This window comes from Leptosomus discolor, chromosome Z (assembly GCF_034619465.1).
Source record: "Leptosomus discolor isolate bLepDis1 chromosome Z, bLepDis1.hap2, whole genome shotgun sequence".
NCBI lineage: Eukaryota > Metazoa > Chordata > Aves > Leptosomiformes > Leptosomidae > Leptosomus > Leptosomus discolor.
In genome coordinates, this window is record NC_141419.1 from 70,464,937 (window position 1) to 70,490,342 (window position 25,406).

Genomic DNA, 25,406 nt, shown 5'->3' on the forward strand with positions numbered 1-25,406 from the left:
AATTTGCAGTGTATTGATTCTGAGCAGACTGATTGTAGGATTCAAGAGGGATTTTTTCCCCCTCTTCATATATATGAGATGGATGCGCAGGGCTTCACAAACAGGCCATAGCTAGAGACAGGATACAGGGAACAGTTCTGCTGCTGGTACTGAAAGTCTTTTGGGTTCCTGTGTCTGTTCATTATGTTCACAAAGTCAGGACTAAACAGATTGCCGAATTTGGACTCATTTTGACACAGAGCAGTTTGAGAGCTACACAGCTACAACATTAGCAATGGCCTTAAACTTTTATGTCCCCTTCTTACAGCTTTTGCAGTGCAAAGCTTAAATTTATTAAAGTGCTGCAAACGATTCTGTGCTTTATGAACGGCAGGAGCAGGTATCCTGAAGTGGATCTCATAGTGAAATGCATTTGCTTGTGTGAAAGGGATGGGTTTCAATGATACAGTTAACTTCAGCCATGAAATTCTTGTTTGCTTTTCATATTTTAAAGTTATAGCTGTTCTTCAGAAGGTTTCGAACAGTGTGGAGTAGTGCTAATTCCTGTTGGCTATATTTCCAAGATGCCTAATGAGAAAACTCAAGAAGGCTGGCACATCTTTCCTTCCAGCTGTTTGGAACTCCTCTCACAGAAAACTGCACACACTAGATCAGTTTCAGTGAACTAAAATGGTTAATTTCCTTAGCTCCCTAGTGAAGCCCACTCATTTTGAAACCATTACTGGAATACAATTTATTGAATAACACAAATGCTGTATCTTATCCCGGTAAGAAAAAAGAACAACCAAGACCCAAATCTTTTTCAATCTGAAGTGTAATATGCAACCACATGAACAAAATGCTGTGATCAAATTGTAGCATTTCGGTTTTACTTTGGCATATAGATAATACAGTCATAATCTGAGAGCATCAAGAATATGCAGCTCTCCCTTTTTTTGAAATATGTAGAATGAAATTGCTCAGGAAAGCATCTTCTGCCACAGTTGTTAATGCTCTTTCTTTTTGTACTTACTGAAGAACCTCGTTTGCTGCAGCTGTGTCATAACTGAATAACATTAATATTTTAAGTGGACTTTTTAAGGTTGTGCAGTGTTAAGGTTTCATTTATTCTCAAATCAGCTTGGATTTTATGAGGCTATAGCTTCCTTAAAGAATTTCCCTAGGTGCTTCACCTAGGTTATCTGAAGACATTAGCACATCATTTAGGTGCTTGAAAGTTTAATCATCATTTTGCTGTTTAAATGCTTAGTAGGATTAAAACCACTATAACATCAAAAGAGTGAGCTTTCCCTTCTCTACATCCTCCACCTCCTACTCCCTCCCCTTCCTCCACGGTTGCCTAAATTGCTTCTCAATTTAATTCAGACTGAAATGACTTTCGGTCTCTGAACAAAAAATAAATTCAAAAAGTTAAGCCGATTCAAAATATTTTGATTGAAAAAGGACCCTGTCAACTTTTCCCCACTGGAATTTCTCGGCAAAAAATGTCTGGGATTGACTTCTCTTGGCCGTGTCAGTGCAAAACACCTCCAGAAACAGTTTCCCCAAGAGCCCTTTGTGGACTCCTGAAACCCACATCCCCCGTGGCTTTGAAACGCTAATTTCAGCCTAATCTAATTAGGCTAATGACTTGCCCACCACCATGGAAGAAAGCTGGGACAATCTTCTCGAGTTTTCCCTGCCTCCCAGACTTGCACTTACTTCATTACATCAGGCTGGCTCTAAACGGCAAGAAGCACAAACTGATTTCACCGAAGGGATTGGGTCTTTAAATAGGCAGCTGCTTAGACGGCAACCGGGCCGTGTGTTTGAGGAGGCATTAAAAAGAAAATAGGTTTTAGTAGTGAATGAGCAAAGCATAGTTAAATATCGATTACGTTTTGTTTTGTCTGTCTCTCAACAGTGTAACTTTTCATTTAACAGGGCAGAGCATGTAAACGTTAGTACGATCGACTAACACAGCGGGCATGCAGGGGTGCAGCTCTGCTTCACTTATCCAGCGCAACTCTGTGCCTTGATAATTTATAGTGAAGACTGCAAGCCTAGAGGTAGAGAAATGTAGTCTGGTCCCGTCGTAAAGAGAAACTGGCCGAAACCTGTCCAAATGTTGTGAAGTTGTGAACTCATCCTTATTTTTAAGTGCTGACCAAGAGAAGATGAGAAAACCTAAGTGTGTGCAAGCCAGGCTCTGTGATTAAGTTAAAATCTGGCAAATCTTCCTGTTAAGCAATTACTTATTTGGCTGTCTGCAGTTTCTGAGCTTGCATGGCACAATTAAAAGCAGAACTAAGGATCTTACATCGTTAAAAATACTGAGCCGCAGGACAGTAGAAAACCTGCCACAGAAGTCGTGTCAGAGTACTTTCTTTTACCTTTCGTGGACAGCTAGAGTTAAGCCTGTCAATACCCCACTTTTCTTTTCTTTAAATGACAGGTATTTCCCAGGTTTGTGATTGTTTGTTCTATTAACTGATTTGCTTATGATGCGTCAATCTTACACTTTTTTATTCAAGAATGTACCTAGAGTTATTTTTCTTATTTCAGTTTCAGTCTCAGCCTTTCCCCCTCCTATCGGGAGCAACTGTAACGCATTTTATTTATCCCCCCCCCCCCCTTTTGTTTTTGTTCTTGTTGCTGTTGTCGTAGTCTTGAGAAGACAGTGATCTCAATAGTGCGTACACAATAGTGTAATCCCCGTCTCGGGAAGGCCGGGGTCCATGCCATCTTTCTGCGGGGAGCTGGATGGCGGGGAGCCGTGCACTGGCGCGGAACCCCCGACGACAGCGACCGCCTTGCTCGCGGCTGGCCTCCGGGGCGAGGGCATGAATCATCACGAATGGGGCTTTCATCGCTACAGCACTCGAAAGCGACTGAGTGGGAGCCCTGCCCAGCACCGGGCTGTACAGCAATCGCCCCCGAGACACCCGTGAGACACCGCTGGCCGTGAACCCTCTTTCCCTGTACCTGCGGTGGCAAGGCTGGTGCTGCTCCCCGTGCAGCCCCGGCAGCACCGTGCCCGCTGCGGCCGGAGCGTCCGCCGGGCAGGGGGCGAGAGTGCAGACCCGCAGAAAGTCCCGCCGGCCCCGCGGCCGGGACTGCACGGCCGAGCCTCCCCCCGGCTCCGCGCCCTCGGGCCGCCGCCGCCTGCCTGCAGGTGGCGATAAGCACCCCCGGCGCCACCCGCCCCGGCACCCCCCAATTCCGCAGGCAGCCCTGCAGCGTGCGGTGCCCCCCGCCCCAGCCGGCAGTGCCTGGCCACAGAAAGCCTCCCCCCGCCTCGCACACTCCGCACAAGCTCTGGCGCCGGTCCCGAGGGGAAGCCCAGAGCCCCCGCTGCCCGGGGCGGAGCTGCGGGGAGGAGATTTGGAGGGGGCGGGGTGGGGGGGGAGCCGGGGTGGGTTTCTCTGCGGTGTCCTCCCAGTGGGGGCGGGGGGGGAGGCGGGAGGGAGTGACGGACACCGGAGCGCGCCCGCCCTGTCCGCCGGCGGCGCCGGGGGTCGATGGCGACCCAGCGAGGACATCTCCCCCCCCCCCCCGCAGAAGGGCGGGATGGGGGGGGGGGGGGGGCGGAAGGGGAGGGGAAGAAGGGAGGGAGAAAGCGAGGGGAGAGCGGAGAGGCAGAGCAGGAAGGAGCGGCGCGGGAGAGCGGCGGAGCGAGGGGCAGCAGCTCGGCGTGCGGCGGCAGGAGGGCCGCCCCCGCCGCCCGGAGCTGCGCGCTGGGCAGAGGCGGCGAGGATGGGCGGGCGCGGGGCGGCTCCGCCAGCCGCCGTCCTCCGAGCCTCGGCCGCCCCCCGCCGCGCTATATAGGGGAGGGAGGGGTGGTGGAGGGGTTGGGGGGGGGGAATGCCCGGCGTGGCCAACGCGCACGGGGCGGCGATGCCTTCTGCCAGGGGAGCGCACAAGTGACCGGCGTCTCTTCCCATGCCCGTCTCCTGAAGCGACCCCCCCGCCCGGCATGGATGTAGCCAACAATACTACCTCTCCAGAGCGCTCCCCCGAGGGGGCAGGCGGCCCCGGCCTCGCCGAGGTGACCCTGGGCTACCAGCTGCTCACCTCGCTCCTCCTGGGCACACTCATCCTGTGCGCCGTGAGCGGCAACGCCTGCGTGATCACGGCCATCGCCCTGGAGCGCTCCCTGCAAACCGTGGCCAACTATCTCATCGGCTCGCTGGCCGTCACCGACCTCATGGTGTCCGTGCTGGTGCTGCCCATGGCGGCCCTCTACCAGGTGCTGAACAAGTGGACGCTGGGGCAAGTCACCTGCGACATCTTCATCTCGCTGGACGTGCTGTGCTGCACCTCTTCCATCCTGCACCTGTGCGCTATCGCCTTGGACAGGTACTGGGCCATCACGGACCCCATCGACTATGTCAACAAGCGGACTCCCCGGCGGGCCGCCGTACTTATCAGCCTGACCTGGCTCATCGGCTTCTTGATATCCATCCCGCCCATGCTGGGCTGGAGGACGCCCGAGGACCGCTCGGACCCCGACGCCTGCACCATCAGCAAGGACCACGGGTACACCATCTACTCCACCTTCGGCGCCTTTTACATCCCGCTTCTCCTCATGCTGGTGCTCTACGGCCGCATCTTCAAGGCGGCCCGCTTCAGGATCCGCAAGACCGTCAAGAAAGCAGAGAAGAAGAAAATCGCTGACACCTGCCTCACCCTCTCCCCGGCAGCCCTGCAGAAGAAAAGCAACGGAGAGTCCGGGAAGGGCTGGCGGCGGACTGTGGAGCCCAAGCCCGGTGCCTGTGTCAACGGCGCGGTGCGGCAGGGAGAGGACGGGGCGTCCCTGGAGATCATCGAGGTCCAGCGCTGCAACAGCTCCTCCAAGACTCACCTGCCGCTGCCCAGCGAGGCGTGCGGCTCCCCGCCGCCCCCCTCCTTCGAGAGGCGCAACGAGAAGAACACGGAAGCCAAGCGGAGGATGGCTCTGTCCCGGGAGAGGAAAACTGTCAAGACCCTGGGCATCATTATGGGCACCTTCATCCTCTGCTGGCTGCCGTTCTTCATCGTGGCGCTGGTCCTACCCTTTTGTGACAGTAAGTGCTACATGCCCGAGTGGCTGGGGGCAGTCATCAACTGGCTGGGCTACTCCAACTCCCTCCTCAACCCCATCATCTATGCCTATTTCAACAAAGACTTCCAAAGTGCTTTTAAGAAAATTATCAAGTGCAAATTTTGCAGGCAGTGAAGCCCGCCGCCGCGTCCCGCGGCGGCGGGGGTCCTGCCACTTGCTCCATCCGTCTGGCCCCCTCCGCAGTGTCGTCCCGTCCGTCCGTACCCCCCCCGCCCCTAGTCCCTCTAGAGCGCCAGCAGAAGGGCGGGGGCCTCCGAGATCCCCTCGCCGCAGCGCGCCGGGGTCTTTCGCTCCTCCGCCCGTCGGACAAGCCCCGCGGGGCAGGGCAGGGTAGGGCCGGGCTCCACCGGGGCGGCGGGGGGACGTCCGGCCCGGGCGGGCTCCGCAGCCGCCTTCGCCTCGCCTGGCCTCGCCGGAGCTCCGCTGCCGGGCGCCGGCCCTTCCCCCTCCCGCCTCCCTCCCTCCCTCCCTCCCTCCCCTCCATCGTTCTGGGTAGACTTAGGGTTTGCAGGACGTTGCTTGTGGTCGCTGTAAACCACAGTGTCTGCCCGAGTAGCATCGATAAAAATAAACCACCCTATGCAGAAAACCGCCGTGTTGGGGATTTTTCTTGGACTGACGACGAGACAGCGGGGGACTTAAGAGTCCGACCTCGGCCGTGCAGTGTGACTATGGAGGCTGAAGGCGACTCGCCGAGCGGAGGAAGGGGCTTTGGGCTTGTCGCTTGCCAGGCTGTGAAACCACCAAATGGATTTTCTTGGGGCAAAAGCGCCCGTGTTTTGTAACCTTGCAAGGTACTTACAGCAACGTCCCCGTCTGCGTTACAGTCTAACAGCTTTCCTGCTATGCTAGGACCTTCCAGTTCATCGGGCTTCGCTTTGTTACAGCGTAGGGAGGTGATGGGGCTTAAACCCCAACCGCACGCCTCCTTATACGGAGATTTTTTTTTTCTAATGCCTTTGACCGAGGGTTTCCCATCAAGGAGGGGCTTGGCGCTGTGCTACTGTCCCTGAGTTCACCGCGCATGCAGCGGCACAGGTAGTTTAAGCAGCCTGCGAAGTAGCTTTTCTTTCTTTCTTTTTTTTTTTTTTTTTCTTTCTTTTTTTTTTTTTTTTTTTTTTTTTTAAGTTTCTCCGGAGACGTTGCGGTTGCTTCGGAGGCAGCCAGCTGCAGCACATTTTGCTTGGGGAAAAAACCCACAAACTAACAAACAAACCACAAACAAACAACAACAGAATGAACAAAACCGATCAACCAAAACATTGCCATGTGCTCGGCTGCAGTAGGGGAGGGGCCGAGAGCAGCCCCCGGCGGCAGCCGCAGTTGGCAAAAGCGACATCTCGGCGCAGGCTGGGAAAGGGCAGGGTCTCTCCTCTCCCGGGCCAGCGCCGGCGGGGGTAAGCACGACCCTCCCCGCAAGCGGAGGGCTACGGCCAGGAGCAGGCAGTGTTACTGCGATGCCAAAGGCAGGGAGGGCCAAGCCTGGCTTGGCTGGCAGCTCCGCAAGCCTCCCACCGCAGAGGGTCCCCCCTCTCCCGTCAATCCCGGCCGCTTGGCCCCAGGAGACCCGGGGTGCTTCCCCTTCCCCGCCTGGCCCGGGATTGGAACAGGACAGCAGGGCATCCTTGCACACCGCACAGCCCCTCTGCTCACCCTGCCCCTTTCCTGCCGTGCCCGACTCTCCCGCCGGTTGCGGCCGGGACCTGGGGCCGCTCTCTGGCCGGAGGGGTATGGCACCGGGACGGGTACCGGCACTGGGACGGCTGTCGCGTACCTCTGCGACGGGATGCCTGAAGTGAATGCTTGACCAAATATATATATATATATATATTTTCCTGTTTATTTTTGTGTAATCTGTGTTACCTGTGGTTAAAACGGAATGTTAAATCTGTGCGTCACGTGAATGTGTCATTTCTGAACTTCAACAGCTTACATTAAATGACAATAGCGCTTTTAACAGCCTCAGATATATAGCTGATTTTCTGAAAATCGTATTTGACCTCATTTTGGCAATTAAAGTGATCTTTGATCTTATCTCCTCTTTGATCTCTCCTAACCACGTGTGTCTTAGATTTTCTTTAAGTGATAGTGTCAGCCTGTAGCGGTTAGGGAGCCGAAACTTCTCCTGAGCGCTCGGACACCCTGCGCCTGTGGGAGCCCCACCCGGCGGGGTGCGGGCTGGGTAGAGCCGCAGGACACCCCGGGGCAGCGGCGGGAGCGGAGACAGGAGCGCAGGGCCGCGCCGGCGGGGGAGGACGCGCCCGGGTGCGTCGGGGGAGCTGCGGTGCGGCGGTGTGTGCTCCTCTCGCCGCCTCCTCCCCCCGAGTCCCGCCGACTCCTGCAAGTGCGTTTCTGCACGTTTTCCCCTTTTGTTATTATTTCCAGCCCCCCGCCTGTTTGCAAACCTTCCTGGAAACTCCTCGGCAAGGATCCCGGCTGGGAAAGCGTGGTCGCCCCCCGGACCCCGTCCTTCCCTGCGCCCCGGGGACTGGCGCCTGACTGCGGGACGGGGTCTGCCCGGCTCCGCCGAAAGCCCCGGGATCTCGAGGCAGGGCCCACCCGGAGCCTCATCAGGCAAGGGCGGCAAGAGGGACGCAGATCCCGCGCCCCCTTCATCTGCCCCCCACCCCCCCGCCGCAGGGCGAGGGATGGCAGGAGCACGGGCGCACCCCCCGAATCCGCGCAGGGGACCGCGGGGTGCCCCAGCCGCCCTGTGTCGCTGTCGGCCGGGGCGGGAGCGGGGGGCACTTGGGAGCCGAGAAGCGCCTTTCATCGCCCCACTTTGCCGCCTGGCTCCCCGTGCGGCAACGGGCCGGACCACGGAGGCGCCGGCAGCCGGCGGGCCCCGGGCGGCTCTCACCGCACCCCGCGGAGCTGCACAAGCCGCGACGAAAATACCGCCCCCGACCTCCGTGTGGACAGCATTCCTCTGAAGAGTTTTACACAGCTCACAGCCACCCCACCCCCCCCCCCCCCCCCCAGTTATCTCTTTTTTTTTTTTTTTTTCTTTTTTCCCCCTGCCTTGTATTAAATACTGTAACGTGGAGGAGACGACCTGCTTTAAAAGATGGGGCTTTTTGTTTCTATGCTGTAATTTTCAAATTCCTAATTTGATTTCTGCTAAGATTAAAAAACCAAACCAACCCAACCAAACAGAGGATTTAGTGTTTTTTTTTTTTTTTTAAGGAGAAATCAGTTATATGTTAAATCAATATTTGTGGTTGGTTGCAGTATTGTTTTTGCTCCACTAATGAGCAACCTCCTCACAGTTTAGAGAGCTTCATTTAAGTTTAAAGGGCCTAGGGAAGCCCGAATAATGAATAAGGCAAAATCCAAACAGGAAACAAAAGGTTTTATGTTCTAAACAGAGCTGTGGAAAATTGAGTTTTAACAACTTGTGTCGATTGTGGATACCAAGATGGTCACAGATATAAAGGCTGTAACTTTTTCTTCCTTTAAAAATGCTTCTTTAGACTGCTGTAAAACAAGAAGAAAGTGTCGTAGCTTTGAATTTTCTCTACTCTGTGGCTCCAGTCCAGGCTGAATTTGGGTCTGAATCCACATCTGACAAGAAGTACTGGCAAAGCAATCTCAGCACACTTAGGCTAGCCCACTCATGGTTGGGACTGGGGAGACAAAGGGGTAGGAAAAAGGGAAAGATGCGCTGGCACCATCTATATTGCATTGAATTGCAAAATGGATTTTTTGACCATGCAGTTTCATGTGTTTAAACAGAAATCTTCCCTGTAAAATGTTTAAGACTATCTGCTTTTCCCTGACATTCCCATCCTGACAGAAACATGCTGTAGTCTGGTAGAAACAACAAAATCCCCCAAACAAATGTCCTCCAAATCTCCTCATAGTTAGAAATCTAGTCTTCAGAATCTGCAGTTTCAAACATTGCTCAGGGCAACATTGTGAATCTTACATTAAAACACATAACCAAGAAATCCATCCCTTGGAGAGAAGAAACAGGAAAGGATGCTGGGAGTAAATTTCTGTTTCATAGCTGCTCAGAGAAGTGTTTTTAACAGTGCAGGTGACTATTACCTCTTTGGATATGGCTGGAGAAAATCCAAAATGGCTATCATGTAGCATGCAAACAGCCCTAGTGGGGCACTGTGAAATCTAAAATGATCACACCTCTCATACTTTTAAAAATTACTGTATCTTCTGTATTTCTGGATCTCAGCCCAGGCCACCCTTCTTGGGTATAGGTTCCTGTGAGCCTAACCTCATCTTGCAGCTCCTGTTGTCTCTGGGTAGCCAGTGTGACTTCCAGCCACAAAGAGGGGCAACTGCGCAGCATCAAATTTCTTCTATTGGACAGGAAGCAAAAAACTTTCAGTGCATGATCCTTTCCATAGCAAGAGTGTAGTCTAAACTATTTGACTTAATGGGGTGGTTTCTTGGCTTGGGCAGTGAGTGACAGAAGATTTGTTGGTGTTTTCATACCTCGCTCAATTAAGAGACAACGCAAATGCTCAGGCACACAGAGGGCTGGAGGCTCAGTCCTTACAAACACTTACATGTGGCCACAAATCCCAGCCTTGCAGATGTCTGTGCCAAGTTAGTTTGGCAGGCTGTCAGCATTGTCCTTCAGAATGTAGATGAAGAACGGGAAACAGATGGATTATAAAATATTTTTTGAATTAGTAAACCTGAACAAATTTCCTAGGACTACAAAAAAAAAAAAAAAACACCCACCCCCAAAAAAGAGAGAAAAAGGCACATGACCATCCAGACGGTCCTTGCAAGCTTCACTGTTGAAAATAGTGAGGGTCTTAAAAAGGAAAAAATATTTCTTACAAACAAACAAACAAATGATAGACAAATGAAAAAGGCACAAGAGTCTTGTAATGAAAATGCTAGCCAGCACAAGCAGAGGTCAGTATCTGCTCCTGCTGTAATAACGTCTTGTTTTATTGTTTGTACTTAAACAGCACTTGAAGCATCTTTTGCTATTAGGCAGAGTCAATATAATCCTTCCAAATCGACTTTCACGTTTCAGAGCTATTTACACCCACTCTACTGAACCATAACTTACACACAGAAGCAATGAGGATGATATAAGCTGAAGGTGTTATCTGTGGCCTATTTTAACTTGTGCCTTGTTCCTACTTCTTGGCATTCCCACTGTGGTTGCTTTCGTGGGTGGACGTAGGCCTAAGGGAGTTTGTACAGAATGGACTGGAGGGAATATTATACAGTGTACGCTGTACAGTTTCACACATATCCTCACCAGAGAATGTCGTGTGCAATCCAATTTTTAAACTGAAATCTGCTTGGTAGGACGTAGTTGGCTTATACCATAGTCTTTCATTCAAGTGGCTCAGAAGGAAAAAGTCATTTTCCAGTTTGATATCTAAGTGGCTGGTTATAATTTTAAACTATCCAGTGCCAAAAGAAAATACATATAATGTTCCTCTGCTTGAACTGCTATAGCCCAAGCCTCAGTCTTTTGAACCAAAGTGAGTTGTGAAGTATTTGGGAAGCTGTTAAATTTGACATGTGAACATTATGTCTTCGAAGTCAAGATCTCAGCAGACATTCATTTCTAGGTGGGCTTTGGAAGAATGCTTCCAGGTGAAGTGAAGCTGGTCTGGATTTCAAAAAGACACTGGAACTGTCAGATACAGCACCTGGGTCACACTCAGAGGTATTGCCTGGACTCAGGTTTGGCTGGCTGCCTGTCATCCAGATAATGATCTGATGCAGAGATTGTGTAAAAGATGTGTCTAACGCAGATGAAATGCCAGGCTGGGTGTGGCCTTCAAATTCATAGCCCTTTGATTTCCATCAACTTCCAGCTTCTTTCTCTAGCTTCCCATACACGGTGACTAACATGGGCAATTCACGTGGGACTGTGCATGCAAAGGCCAGACTTTGGGGTTTGTCCTGGAGTTTTTTGGCACTTGCAGTCTCTTGAAGGCAAGAAAGCAGCAGTCAGCAAGTGAGAGCTCAGCCTGCTTTTGGAGAGGAGGCTTGACACTGAAGAGCAGTCTCAAATTTCTGCCCCTGAAGCGGAGATGACTGTCCTCGTCACACCGGGCAGATTATTGTAAACCTCAGGCCAGGCCAGAGTTGAGCCAAAGAAGGTCTGATCTAGTCAAACTGCCTGTTGAAAATTGCCTCCAGCACACTTTGCTCTTTGCCTTTATTGTACCCAGTGCTAAGAGTTACTGCCAGCTTTGTGCAAGCCGAGCAGGTGGCCTTTCCTCCTCCCTTTGAGTGCTTATCCATGGGCTCTCTCCCAGCCTCTGGCTTGAGCCTTGGAAATGATGCTACTGAATTAGTGGCACACATCTGTGAGGGGTCATCTCTTTGTCCAAAACAGACCTTGACTGTCTGGGCTCCCTGGAGTGCCTGTAGTTCTGACCAAGGGGAGCTGAGAACTGCTGGTTGTATCCACCGATGTTGTTTGTGCTTTCAGGAGAGCTAATGTAGGTGGGACAGTAACACACTTCTGGGTTGGGCTTGGTTCACTACTTTTGGTGTCTGAGTGTTTGCAATGTTTATGGATTTTTCCTACTCTTTGAGAGGGGAAACTATCTGTAACAAATCAGCAAAGCCCTTTTAGCTATAAAACAGATGCAGAGATTGTCCTTTTTGATAGGAGTTATATTTAGGATACACAGCTATTTTCTTTAATATCGCATTTGTCTTTGTTCCTGTGATGTGCATTTGTGGCTAGATGGAAATAGACTTGGAGGTAAAATTGGGAGTTCCTAGGTTCAAAGCTCTTCTTGCTAGGCCTAATATCCTGTTTTAGCCATCTTATATGCAAAGCAAAAAACATCCAGCTAGAGATTAAAAAAAGGCAGGAAATTCATTGGATCAAGTCTGTCCCTTGAAGAATACTGCTGTCTTCAGAAGAATTGCAGAAGATAATAATTTAGTTTATTATGTGTTGAGCCAGCTGATACATCACCCTATTCTGTCGTAGTTCAGTGCATGCACATTTAGTCAAAACACCATAACAGGTCAAAGAGGCAATTTTACCCACTGTACTTCAATTACAGACACCTATTGTGAAAATCCTTGGCCTAGTTGCCTGAAAATGCCATTTCCAGTCGCCCTCAGAATTTATTTCCCTCCTTTCCTGTGGGCAAGTCAGCCAATTGCTCAAAATTGCTGGGTAAAAGTTCTCTAGTTTTTCAAAATTACTGCAGTGAAATTACTGTGAGATCTGTGTTTGAAGTCTCATTTTCTTCTGCAGCTCCACAAAACTATTAAAAAAATCAGATTTGCACAAATTCTGTTCTGGCTTCAGCAAGGGAAACAGAGGGTGACAAGCACTCTCTGTCTCTCTGTCAACCCCCTTACATAGCTGTGACGTTTTTAGTACAGACAAGCAAAACAATGCTTCCCTGTGGAATTTAAGTAAATGTGTGTGTAATGTTTTTGAGAATGGTACAAGTTTTCACAGCATCGCAGCAGAATGTGATCTGTTCTAAATGTCAGTGTAACAACATAAAGGAATATTTAAGTTATTAAAATGAAAGACAGGTAACGTCTTACCTCATCTCCTTTATGAGCCACTCAGTGGAGAGAAATGTTTCAAGCAATATAAAGTAGCAGCTGTGTTTAGTGACATGACATAGACCCAGTTTATGTCGTATAGTACACTGCTAATATTGACATAATGAAATTATGTGGAAACATACATGTAAAAGGCACTAGCCACATTCCAATCTATTGAAATAATTTACCAATATTATAGAACTTTATAGTCTCTCATTAAAAACATCATGTATTTTATACAAAAATGATGTTTTGGCTAAACAGTTTTCTCTCCATCAAATTACTGCCCAGCCACAAGAGTTACTGAGGTAGCAGTGCCATATACAGGAGAGATGAGCACCTCTAGAAGTGCCTTTCCAGCTCTCCACTGCCCACCTCTGAAGCACGCAGGGGCTCAACCCCTGCCTTTGCAGGGATATCACCTTAGGGACCTGCTTTGAGAGCACAATTTCAGTTCCCAGCTGCCAGCAGGATACTGCAATACTTACCCACTGCTAAGCACTGGGGTTGTGATGCTGTTCACAGAAAGCTGCATCTCTGAAGCTATAAGTGAGAGATTTACATACCTGGACATGTAATAAGTGACAGTATTTATGAAAAGCATATGAAGACTAGATAGATAAATTACATTTGGAATTGAAGTGTTTTGTAAATAAAAAATGTGTAGGACTTGGTTTTACAAGTTTTTTATTTACTTGCAACATCCAAATCAGTCTAGTGCTGCCCTAGGAAACACTACTAGGTTGCTGAAGACAAAGGTGATAACCTGCTAAGAGAGAAAACTAGCAGTGGATTATGGGATAATCAGAAATGCACCTTCATGGCAACAAGCAGACAACTTGAATAGCCTTCTCATATGTCACATAGATCTCTTTTTATTTCACTTAAGTACCTAAAGTGCAACCTCTCCAGTTTAGAAACATTTTAATTTTCAGTAGCTGTGTTTTAGCAAAAAAGAAAAAGTAAAGTATAGTGACATATGCCTTGGAAGGAGAAAAAATTACATTTCATTCTAAGAACTTTGTTCAGATTTTGATAAATAAAGAGAGGGAAAAAAAAGCAATGTAATTTCTCTCATAATTAGGTCAACTTTTACCACTGTGTTTCAGCAAGTAAAGATGGTTATAGTCAGTACTCTCCTTGCATGGAAAGCTTCCTGTTTATTGAGCAATTGGATTTTCCTTTTCCTTTCCCTGGTGGATTTTAGGATTTATTGTATGAGGAAGATTAGTAGCAGTAATAGTAAGGTGAAATAATGTAATATGGAGTAGATTACAACAGAGAGCAAAATAATTCATCTATACTCTCCAGCAGAAGTCTTTACAGCCAGAATAAAGGTCTGTGTTTTTTCCCCTTTTGTTGGTTTTGTGAAATGTAGTTGTGGTGTTTTACCATTTTAGTCTTGTGTCATAAGGTAGCCTGGTAAATCCACATTTCTAAAGCCAGTTATTGTGATTATTATTCTGGAAGGCTAGTGGGTTTTGGTATCACTGCCTATGAATAGGAACAGTAGTTGCTGTAATGAAAATTTGCCAGGAAGATTGTACAGTAGATCCATACCACGTGATGCTTATTATAAACTTGTATCTTCTTCTGTATATCATTCCCCAAGAATACTGGTTGTATCTTCTTCTGGATATCATTCCCCAGGAAAGCATGCACACGCCAGCCTCTCCAAAGGATGTAATCTTGTCTTCATTGTATTACAGCCCCAAAGAAAGCACTTTAATTTAAAGAGTTCTCATCTGAAACCAAGCATGTTGGTTTCCTCCCAGAGTGTCATGCAGAGAGTGCAGCTCAACTTCATACTCGTGGTTATCAACGTCCTGGGCCAGAGTGTCCTACCCTTGAGCTCAAGTCACTGATAGTTGCACAGCTGGGTTCCGTTCTCCAGCAAAGTAAATTTTAAATAAAACCAGAATGTAAGAGCTATTCAAGTTAAGACATAGGTATCAAAGCTGAAGTATCCCTGACGTTGATGACTGCAAATCTCGATATTAGGGTGCACTTGCTGTGGGCTTTTAAATGGAAGATGAAGGGAGAAAACAGAATATTTATCTTTCCTTGCAACTTCATCCTTCTTTTCCTGAGGAAGCAGGTAAAAAAGCAAAAAAGGATCATGTCAGGGGAAGCCTGAATTCAAAATCTAAAAGTAGCTACTTCTGTTGTATAATTTCAAATTAAAAATTATGTATTTAATTCAATTTTGTTGAAAAAAATATTTTCATTGCTTAAAAAAAAAATCAGCTAGTTCTACTTGAGATATTACTTCATCACAAGCATGGTAACACTTTGGGCCCCTGTTGGTGAACGGTGTTTGTGCTGTGGGGCTGGTTAGGCACTCATCAAAAGGCAGTCAGAAGGGCAAGTGACTTGCAGTGGTTCCAGTAGAAAATGGGTTTTGGCTTGAACTTACTTGAAAGCCTAAAAGACTGATAAGAAGGAGTGTTATTCCTGAATCTTGAAGATATCCTTGTGATCAGAATCACAAGGCACAGCAAGCAAGTCATCTTTAATCCTTTGATACCAGTAATGTCCAGGACAGTCCATGCAGCCTTCTTTCTTTCCTTCTATTTCCCCATAAAAATAAGAAAATTGACAGGAATTACAATTCCGCTGGATTTTGTTTGTTTGTTTACTTGTTTGTTGGTTGGTTGTTTTTTTTTTTTTTTTTGCTGTGGGGTTGTGGTTTTTTTTAATTTTGTTTTGTTTTGTTTTTCAGTGTGTACAAGAGCAGCATGAAGGAATGCAAAAGAATTTCAGCACTTAATCCCTGTCCTCAAGCAGACAAAAGTTTAATAAAAAATGTATTGCAGCAGGATGAAATTCAAATGTTAAACAAGCCTGGGGTATAGTCAGTCTCTGGATGAAGGAAGAATGAGGGAGGTGTAGGAACTCCCCTGTTGCATTCAGCACTAGCATTAGATGAAGTAAGCATCAGGTATCAGACACGTGATTCATGCTGGCATTTTTAAAAATCAGATAGAATTAATTTTTTAAAAAAGTTTTGACAGTGTCCTTCTACGCTTGGTTTTATATGTTAAGGATATAACTTAATAAAAATTGGGAAATTAATCATAGCATGCATGAAAGGGATCTCAGTCGTGTGCTTGTGGCTCGGTCCACTTGTAGTTATAAAAATTTGCGTACAGGAATTTTTGGTGGGAATTCTCAGGGGGCAAGATGGAGCTGGACATGATGGAAAAAAGCACTAAATCCTTTCCCCAGCACAAAATTTCATCATAACATTTATGGCCATCATGAGTGGCAGAAGGTTTAAAATACAAGGAGTCAGGCTGTTCATATTCTATTGCTAAATGTTAGGAAAGGAATTATTCAGATGCGGTGCCCAGTCTTCAGGCAAGAGAGAGTCATATAGTTCAGTTAAGTACCAAATAAAGGCTATCTGCCTGCATCGAACCAGGAGCCTCTGGATATTTATGTTTCTGTCTTTCTACTTGTCAGCCTCATCCTGGTGACCTTAGGTTTACACACCTGATTTTACCAACAGACCCAGGCTATCTCTCAATTACTGTGTTGGTGAAGAAGAAGCATTGTAAAATTTTGTATATATACATATATATATATACGTATGTGTGTGTGTGTGTTTCACCTTACAGTGTTTGGCAATTGTTGTAGATGCTCACGCTTCAGTTCTCCATGGGTGCAATGTCCTCTAGGTTGGAATACATGCCTTGGAGATGAGTGGTTTGTATCTGGAGCTGGATCCAGTTAATCTTTTCCATTTACCACAGTTTGGATGAAGGCTTATGGCTGCAAGACTTGGCAGACAGATATTCAGAACACATTAATTCAAATGGGTTCAATATAAGGTTGGCTGAACTGCATGGCTATCTGTATGCCAGCAGATGCAGACTCTGATGAATGTTTTACACTGTCCAGCTTTGAAGTCTTATGTTTTTAGCACAAAATGGCTGTAACTGTAAATTGCACAAGTCAGAAGTTGACTCCAAGGGAGGTGTCTGAAAAAGAAATAACCAAAGGGAATAGACCTCTCTAGGTTGTATTTTATCACTTGTTTGCTGAGGAAGTCAAGGTAACACGTTGAAGTAGCTGCTTCACATTGCCGCATCTGGATTTATTCCAGTGTTTTGCAGTTGCATAATTTAAAGGTTTAACATTAGTTTAACCCGCCACATCCCTCAGTTTTAATCCTTGGTAAGGCTGCTTAACTGTTCAGTGAAGTTCCTTTGTATGGGAATTGCAGTGCCATATAATCAGGAGTCATATGCAAACAGTATTTATTATGTAGGAGAGCTGGTAAATGACCCAACAGTATTTCCTCCAGGAACGCTTTGTCAAATCTAGGCTTTCTGAGATAGTGGTGCACCAAAAGTGCCCTTTATAAAAATCTAGGCGAGGTCAGTTAAAATGGACCACTTCAGTGAAAGCTGGTCAGAGCACAGGTCTCTTCACCTGTGTTTTACTGCTTGCAGCTGTGCGGTTGAAGGGGTAGTTTCCAGAGCAGGATGGTGTAGAAACTGAGCACTTGTAGTACTTGCTTTCCTTATGCACTTTCATACAGCAGTTGAAGTGGAGATCCATGCATTACAGGGAAGCCAAGTTGACTGGTCATTGTGAACAAATTATTGAGACATTTTCAACTCTTTTTTCTGCTCACAAGCTATTAATGAACATACTCCATGCCTTGACATTTTGACACCCACCTTGACCTGGTGCCATAGCATCACCACTGGCTTTGGAAAGTCACATTGGGCACTTTCTTCTAAGTATTTGGCGAACATGTTCTGGTTTTGGGTGTTCATGAACACTGTTGTTGCCTGTCTCCCATTCTCCATCTGTGGGTGCAGCTGATTGCCCATGTCACTTAATGTAGGCTCAGCTGCAGGATTAGAGGAGGCTGTTTAACAGCAGCAGGGGGGTGGCAGCAGAAGACAGACTGTTGTGAATGGATATGCTCTTTCCTCAGATGCAATGCCTACTGTTGTGGGAGGAATTGTCCTTTGCCCAATGGTCTTGCAAAAACCCCACTGATGCAGATCTTCACAAGAGCCAGTTAAGACTGGTTATAAGAGCTGCAGTTCAGAGTATGACTATTCGTAAAAAATATTTTTGCAGAATTAACCGGCTCTATGTTTCATATGTCTCCTTCTTTATATGTCATCTTTGTGCTACATAAAACATGCTTAAAAATGAATATTTCTGCATGAGCAGAACTAAAAGAACAAGCAATGGAGTTAGTCGTGTTTAATTATTTTTTATAGGTATATTATCTATAAAGACCAGATACCGTAATTCCTGTGATGTTGAACAACCTGTTAATGATTTTCCTTAATCAAATGCAGATCTTTGCAGATGAGTAAACAACTATTTCTCTTAATTTAGTCTCTTTTCCTGTTTGCAAGGCCTTGTGGGTTGCACTGTAAAAAATTTGAGAGCTTTCAGAATGGGGAGCAAGGACAACTGTTACCATTGGTATAAAATTGTACGAACTTTCTCTGAACATTCTTATTAACAAGATCTTATTAGCAGTATACAAATAAAAGCAAATAAGAAAGGAAAACAAAACCTTCTCTTGCTCTTGGTTGTGCAAATATTGGTTTTGGTTTTCCATAATATATTTCAGGTAGAGAGTATGTTTGCTCAACCACTCCATTCCTTTCTGTGGGCATTGCAGAAGGCTGTTAATGGCCATTTCAGTTAGCTACAATAAACTGTGCCATAATGAGGGCAGACCAGTACAGACAACAAGTGAATTCAGCAGCTCTATCTTTAACAGCCTGTCCTTTAATGTATGCCCCTCACCCAACACTGAGCCTCTGTGGCAGGCACAGCAAGATCTGAATGTAGCAAACACCTGAGCACATCTGGTCACAGTTACCCTTTGCCTTTGTGTTTGGGCTGCTCACGTCAAGGCTGTTATATCTACCGGTGTTGCACAGCCTTTATCAATCAAAGGACCACCTAAGACTTTTAAAAAAATCACCGAGACAGTCTAATTATTTTGAAAATAATCCACATACCATTTTTTCAATGCTTACACCATAGTGTTATTTCAACCAAATATAAGCTGGCACGCTTTCAATGCTTATTACTTTTCATTTTACCTAATTTTGTTCCTTTCCCATTCACAGGGATGTTTGTTTTCATAATGTTCTGCAGTTGTAGCATTTCATAATTTATGGCCCCCTAGTGATTCACTGCACACAGATTGATAAATTGCTAGACAGGGACAATACAGGGGACATTCAGTCTTGGTTTTTTTTTTTTGTAGTCTTGTGAATATATTACTTTGGCTTTCAGAAATACGTGGCCATCAGAATTAATTATTAACAAAGTAATAGCCTCTACTCTCTCTGTAGATTTCTGAATACAGAATACAGAGGTATTTTGACTTGTTTTTCCTGGACAAATTCAACTGCTTTCTGCTATAAGCGTTAACCGATAAATTGAAGCAATTTCTCTTCTGTGAAAGAAAGCATGGAAAAAATAGGAAAATCAGTGGTGGCTTATACAGTAGGAGAAACTCACCTAGCAGCATAGTTACAGTCCCTGATGTCAGATGAGATCATTGTTGACATGAAGACAATGAGGCTTATTTAATGATGCCGGTCTACTTTCATTTTGTTGCAAGAAGGTTATGTACAGTATTGAAACTTACTCACTTTGCATAATACAACTAGAACAGGCTATCGTCAGGAAAAATATGATAAAAATTAAACAGTGCAAAGCATGTAATTCTCAGGGTGCAGATATATGGTGACTTAAACAAACACACTGGCTTCATACACTGGCTACAGTTGCCATAAAATTGGTGAACAAGGTGATTTGTGATTGTTAAAAGAACCGCTGAAGAAATCAACCATTTGTACCCCCTCCTTCTTGCCTATTTCCCTTTACAGGAGCTTTGTGCAGTGACAGCAGCACATGGGCTGTCTGTGTATGACCCCAGGCACCTGCTGGCTGCCCCCCAGCAATAAGCAATACCTCCTGCAGCTGCACGGGTCAGAGGATGGGCTTTTTTTGGGCAAGGATGGTGACCTGGCAGGGCCAGGGATTTTACCTGGCTTTTGCAAGCTGTGTTGATATGCATTGCTGTAACTCAACAAACATGAGGAGACAATAGTAAAGCAGTGTTGCCAATGTCAAATTGGATTTGGAGGTACATGTTTCTCTTGTCTTGCACTGGGATGGGTAATTTTTAGATTGTTTTGTCCTTTAAATAGAAACAGAAAAGTGAGCAGATGTTGTCCAGATGAGTTAGACTTTCCTGTAGCTGGTTAAAAATGGTAAGGTCACTGCTGTGAGCCACATATTAATCCGCTTGAACCAAAGCAGCACTATAAATGGCCATTTCCATCCATGCCTGTTATTTAGTCCTCCTGGCATATGTATTTTCAGGTACCTCATACAGTAAAAAAATCAGCAAGCCTTGCATGGGTTCAGTGGGGGAAGTAGGGACTTTTTCCCAGTCATTGTGACCCTTGAACAAATTGAACAAATATTCCACTGGAGTCTTTTGTACCAGAATTTCTCTGAGTGTTTACTGAAGATGCAGCTTATAGATGTAATTCAGAAAGCTGCAATCTGCACATCTGATATTTAAAAAAGACAAAAGTCTCACTTTAAAATGTCCTGTCTGAAGTGTTTTTACTTACAGCTACTGTTGATTCTCTCCTTCAATACTTCCTATGGAAGAGTTAGCCTCATCCCCTTATTCCTTTGCTAATCCTTTTTCTCTTGCCCAAATCTATAAGGAGTCTGTTGTTTGGTTGCAGGCCAACAGACCAAGTTAACAAGAACTTTTGCAAAACATTGAACAGGTACTGTCTGACGTACCCCTCATCAAGGACAGGCATGCGTTTGCTCTCCAGCTGGGCATTCTTTGCACAGCCAAAATATTCTGCCAGATTAACAAAGAAAAGCAAGGTGGTCTCATACTCTTGCCTGCTCTCTTTCACCAGCAGCCTGGATTTCGTCAGTTACAGGTTTTAACAGAAAGAGAGACTTCTGAACAATGTAGTAAATTTTAGCTGTATTTTGGATATGGCTGTCTAGCAGACTCCTAATTCTTTTTTTCTTTAAGAAAACTAAGGTTAGCTCCTGCTCCACTCTAGTGAATCTACAAAATTTGTAATTAATTCAAAGGTCTCCCTGGTTAAACAGTTATAATGCTATGCCAGCATGTTCTGTGCTAGGTTTTGTTAAGATAGCTATAAAGTGTAATTGTACCTGCAGGAGTGGGAATAGATAGAAGCAAATCTTAATTTAGGCTAGCAGCTTTCATTTGTTTATCTACAAAAAGGTGGACATACATATTATCAAATGACTGTAACTGAAACCTCCAATTATACCTGTCTTAAATAGCTATGGATTCATTAATACCACTGAAGCCATTTAGAAAAGACCTTAGCAGTAGACAGGTAAGGAATCAGGTAATAGATGTGAATACTTAGGTAATTTTGGTTTTGCTTTGAAAGACGGAATTCAAGGAGGGAGAGATTATGGCAGAAAAAGGAGGCAATTTATATTTAGTGCAAAGCTTATAAATATAGGGACAATTTATGGTTAACAACCATCCATTCTGAGGGGATTAAGGACATAGTAGAGTAGCTTTTGAGATAAGGCTAAAAAAATGAAGCAGAATGTTGATGCATGACCTCATTTTCCCTTTTTGAAATCAGGTTCTTAGCGATCTACTGTACATTGCAGATTTCGCACAGCCAAAACCTTTTTTGCTGATGAAAAATAAAGAAACTCTTAGAAAATTCAGAGCTGGGGTGGAGCTTTGGTGTCTCTTCTCTGGATATGGGTTGGGTTATCCATGAAGGAAAAGATTTAAAGTGAAATGAGGGGGAAATAATAGCAATTTTTAGGTGGAAACATGTTCAAAAGCAAAAAATATCAACAGATCTGCTCACAAAAGATTCCACTAAGTGAGACTTTTCTGGAAGAAAAGGGGTTGAAGAGGAAGGGGTATTTGGGATGTTCTGTGTGTCATAACTGATCAACTTTTGATGTGTGTATACACTTCCTAAGTCTAGGCTCAGTTATGAGCTAGTTGAGAACAAATGGGTGGGACATTCAAGGTAAGGTGATTCAATTCAATTGATTTCAAATCACTCACACCGTGACTGAAAATCAACATGTATAATCCCTAAAATTTGTATAATAATTTTTCATCTTTATATGTCACAGAATGATCTTAGAATGGTTTGGATTGGAAGGGACCATGAAGATCATCTGGTCCAACCCCCTGCCATGGGCAGGGACACCTTCCACCAGACCAGGTTGCTCAAAGCCCCATCCAGCCTGGCCTTGAATACTTCCAGGGAGGGGGCAGCCACAGCATCTCTGGGCAACCTGTTCCTGCATCTCACCACCCTCAAGTAAAGAATTTCTTCCTCATATCTAATCTAAATCTACCCTCTTTCATAGAATTATGGAATCATAGAGCAGTTTCGGTTGGAAGAGACCTTCAAGATCATTGAGTCCAGCCTTTGTCCTAGCTCTATCAATGCCTCTAAACCATGTCCCTGACTATAACATCTACCCATCTCTTAAACACCTCCAGGGGTGGCGACTCCACCACCTCCCTGGGCAGGCTGTTTCAATGCCTGACAACTCTTTTAGTAAAGAAATTCTTCCTAATATCCAGCTTGAACCTCCCCCAGTGCAGGTTAAGGCCATTTTCTCTTGTTCTATTGCTTGTTACTAGGGAGAACAGACCGACGCCCTGTCATGGTCCACTCAGTGGTCTCGTGATGGTTCGTTTGCTATAGCAAACCCCTTTGGTGTGGTCGCCTTAATTTTGCATTTCGAGATCATAGCTAATGAACCATCATGAGTCCACTGAGTGGACCGTGACACCCCTTCCTCGCTACAACTTCCTTTCAGGTAACCATTACCCCTCATCCTATTACTACACTCCCTAATACAAAGTTCTTCCCCACCTTTTCTGTAGGACTCCTTGAAGTGCTGGAAGGCTACTAGAAGGTGTCCCCGGAGCCTTCTCGTCTCCAGGCTGAACAAACCCAACTCTCTCAGCCTGTCCTCACAGGGGAGGTGCTCCAGCCCCCTGGTCATCTCCATGGCCTTCCTCAGGACCTGCTCAAGCAGGTCCATGTCTTTCTTGTTCTGGGGATCCCAGAGCTGGACACAGCACTGCAGGTGGGGTCTCACCAGAGCAGAGGAGAGGAGGAGAATCGCCTCCCTCGACCTGCTGGCCATGCTGCTTTTGATTCAGCCCAGGATGCTATTTGCTTTCTGGGCTGCAGGAGCACATTGCTGGCTCATATTCAGCTTTTTGTCTATCAGCACCCCCAAGTCCTTTACTTCAGAGCTGCTCTTGATCCGCTCATCACCCAGCCTGTATCTGTGCTTGGGATTGCCCTGACCCAGGTTCAGGACCTTGCACTTGGCCTCGTTGAACTTCATGAGGTTTGCACAGGCCCACCTCTCCAGTTTGTCCAGGTCCCTCTGGATGGCCTCCCTTCCCTCCAGTGTGTTGACCTCACTACACAGCTTGGTGTTGTCGGCAAGCTTGCTTAGGGTGTGCTCAGTGCCACTGTCCGTATTGCTGACAAAAATGTTTATTTAATTTATAAATAAACATTTTGTGAAAATAATCCTTTTGAAATATGGTAACTGCATATAATTTATATGAAGTTTGATATTTTGCTTTTAAAATTAATCAGCTGGTTCTACAAAGAAAATTATGTATGTGAACCAAACAATTCCAGTCATCATGTCCTTGAGGATTTTAGACTGGAAAATATAAGTATATCATCTCATTCATCTCATAATGTCATCTGTCATCTCATTCATGCAGCATAAGAGGTAAATGTGCTGTATTTTCTTCCCTCAGCTCCTAATAAAATCTCAATTTTAAATGACCCAGCTGTTGAGATGAACTTTAAAATCAACTAAAATCCAGAAAATAACTGCTTTGAACTTGTAGAACTAGGTGTTGATGCCCCCCCAAACTGTAGCGTTTAGCACTTTAACAAGCTGTGGCTGTGGCTGTGAGCTGTTGGCAAGACATTTCCATCAGTCCAATAAGATTGAATTCTCCAAGTCTTCTTTGATAATGTTTTTTAATGAGGTTTAGTAAGAAGTAGGTGGTTCAGGTCTCATAGTAGGCGATCAATATTTTTAATTTAAATTATGAATAGAGTGCAGGAAGTGACTTTTTAAAGCCGTCAAGACAGTGTTACTGGAATGTCTTACGGAAGTACTCAGTAGTTTGTCTGGAACATGACATTAAAACTATGTAAAAAAACCCCCCAAACTTATATTCAAGCCAAACTGAGGCAACAATCCTGTTATTCTAGTTACAATGTCATGTCCATCAGTATTGCTTGTGGGATACCCAAACCAAAAAAGCTCAAGGCTGTTGGAGGCAGTAAACCGTAATGGGGCCACAGAGTAAATAAGGAATCAGAGGGGTCATACAGGCAGGGAAATGAAGCTCTGGCTTCACAGGAGACTTCAAGGAAGAAGTGGATACAGGCATAAGAAATTAAAAGTTAGACTTTCTGCATCAGACTGAGGGAAGGGTAAGGAGGCAAAAAGTGGAACAAGCAGGATTTCTGTGCACCTGGCTTTCACATCCCATCAGTCTGAAAAGGTTCATCCTAGGGTGGTGTTTTCCAAGCAGCCAGACTTTTGTCCCTCCCAAAGTCTTTGTATTTCTGCTTGTGCCTTATCATGTCTTGCAGGTGGCAATGTCTGATTCTTGCTTAGGTTTTGCTTGTTTACAGACAAGAGGAAGAATTAATTTTTTCTTAGGACATACTATTTTTGGGCCACCCCTCACTGCCTGGCTCTGTGCTGTTTGTGAAAGCCACAGAGTCCTTTACAGACTGTACTGCATCTTTCTCGGCCCCGTGCTAACGCACAGAGCCACCATCTCCTGGAAAGAGTAGGTTGCTTACTGTGTTTTGGCAAACAGCAAGGGGAAGGTTCCTGGAGCCTTCTGGTCCTGCTGGATGTGTTCCCCTGAGCCCAAGGGACCACGGTCAGCTCCATGTGCCTGCCCAGCAGAGACTCCTCTCCTTCCCCACTACAGTAGTCATTGCAGAGTGCACTTCCGAAAGGCAACCTTGCTTTTATAAAAAGCTGGTATCTGCTATTTTTAATACTTGTTCTAATTAACACAGCAGGAAGCAGTTATGGTTTTAGGTTACTCAAAAGCAGAATATCCCCAGGCCTCAGAGCTGTTCTGGGCTTCCTCCAGCCTTTGCTGAACCTGCTGACAAAAACATCGCTAACTCTAACTGCGAGGTTCATTTTCTAAATCAACACTTGCCCAGCAGAAGCCAGACTTGCATCCTGGTTCATCTGCATTTTTTTTGTATTTTAAACTAGTGCCTGCTCATATGGCAGCCCTTCAGCTTGGATAGCTAACAGTGATTTCCTACTGCTTGCTAGGCTGGCATTCATCTGCCTTTTCTCCCCACCCTCATTTCAGATATTAATTTTTCTCTGTAGGAGAAGCAAGAGGAAGGATTTGAAGGTTGGTGGAGGACAAACGTGGGGAAGGAAGGTCATAGCCCAGCTGTGCAGCAGGGCATTGGGGCAGTTGTTGACTCTGTCACTGCTGGAGGAGAAAGCAGTGCTGAATGAATTACCTGGCCCCAGCCTGCTAAGTTATTCTGCAGCCTGTCCATGAGCTGAGTGGGCATATACTGGGGCAAATGCATCTGAGCCTGTCCCAATTTGGGACCCCTCTAGGACCTTCTCTAAGTAAAATCCTCATGAACTATGAAGGGTCAAAAAGCATAAATAATGTATCTGCCCTTGCCATGAGGATCTG

The 25,406-nt window shown here is 45.9% G+C and overlaps 1 protein-coding gene across 1 annotated transcript; it reads left to right on the forward strand.

Moving 5' to 3' along the window:
* Positions 1 to 3,886: 3,886 nt before the first annotated feature.
* HTR1A (5-hydroxytryptamine receptor 1A) lies at positions 3,887 to 5,197 on the forward strand. Its single transcript, XM_009946314.2, has one exon. The coding sequence runs from the start codon at positions 3,956 to 3,958 to the stop codon at positions 5,195 to 5,197; it is 1,242 nt and encodes a 413-aa protein (XP_009944616.2). The 5' UTR covers positions 3,887 to 3,955.
* The last annotated feature ends 20,209 nt before the right edge of the window (positions 5,198 to 25,406 follow it).

What these genes read in the sequence shown, in the direction of transcription:
- HTR1A (XM_009946314.2), top strand. Translation starts at nt 3,956, where the DNA reads ATGGATGTAGCCAACAATACTACCTCTCCAGAGCGCTCCCCCGAGGGG.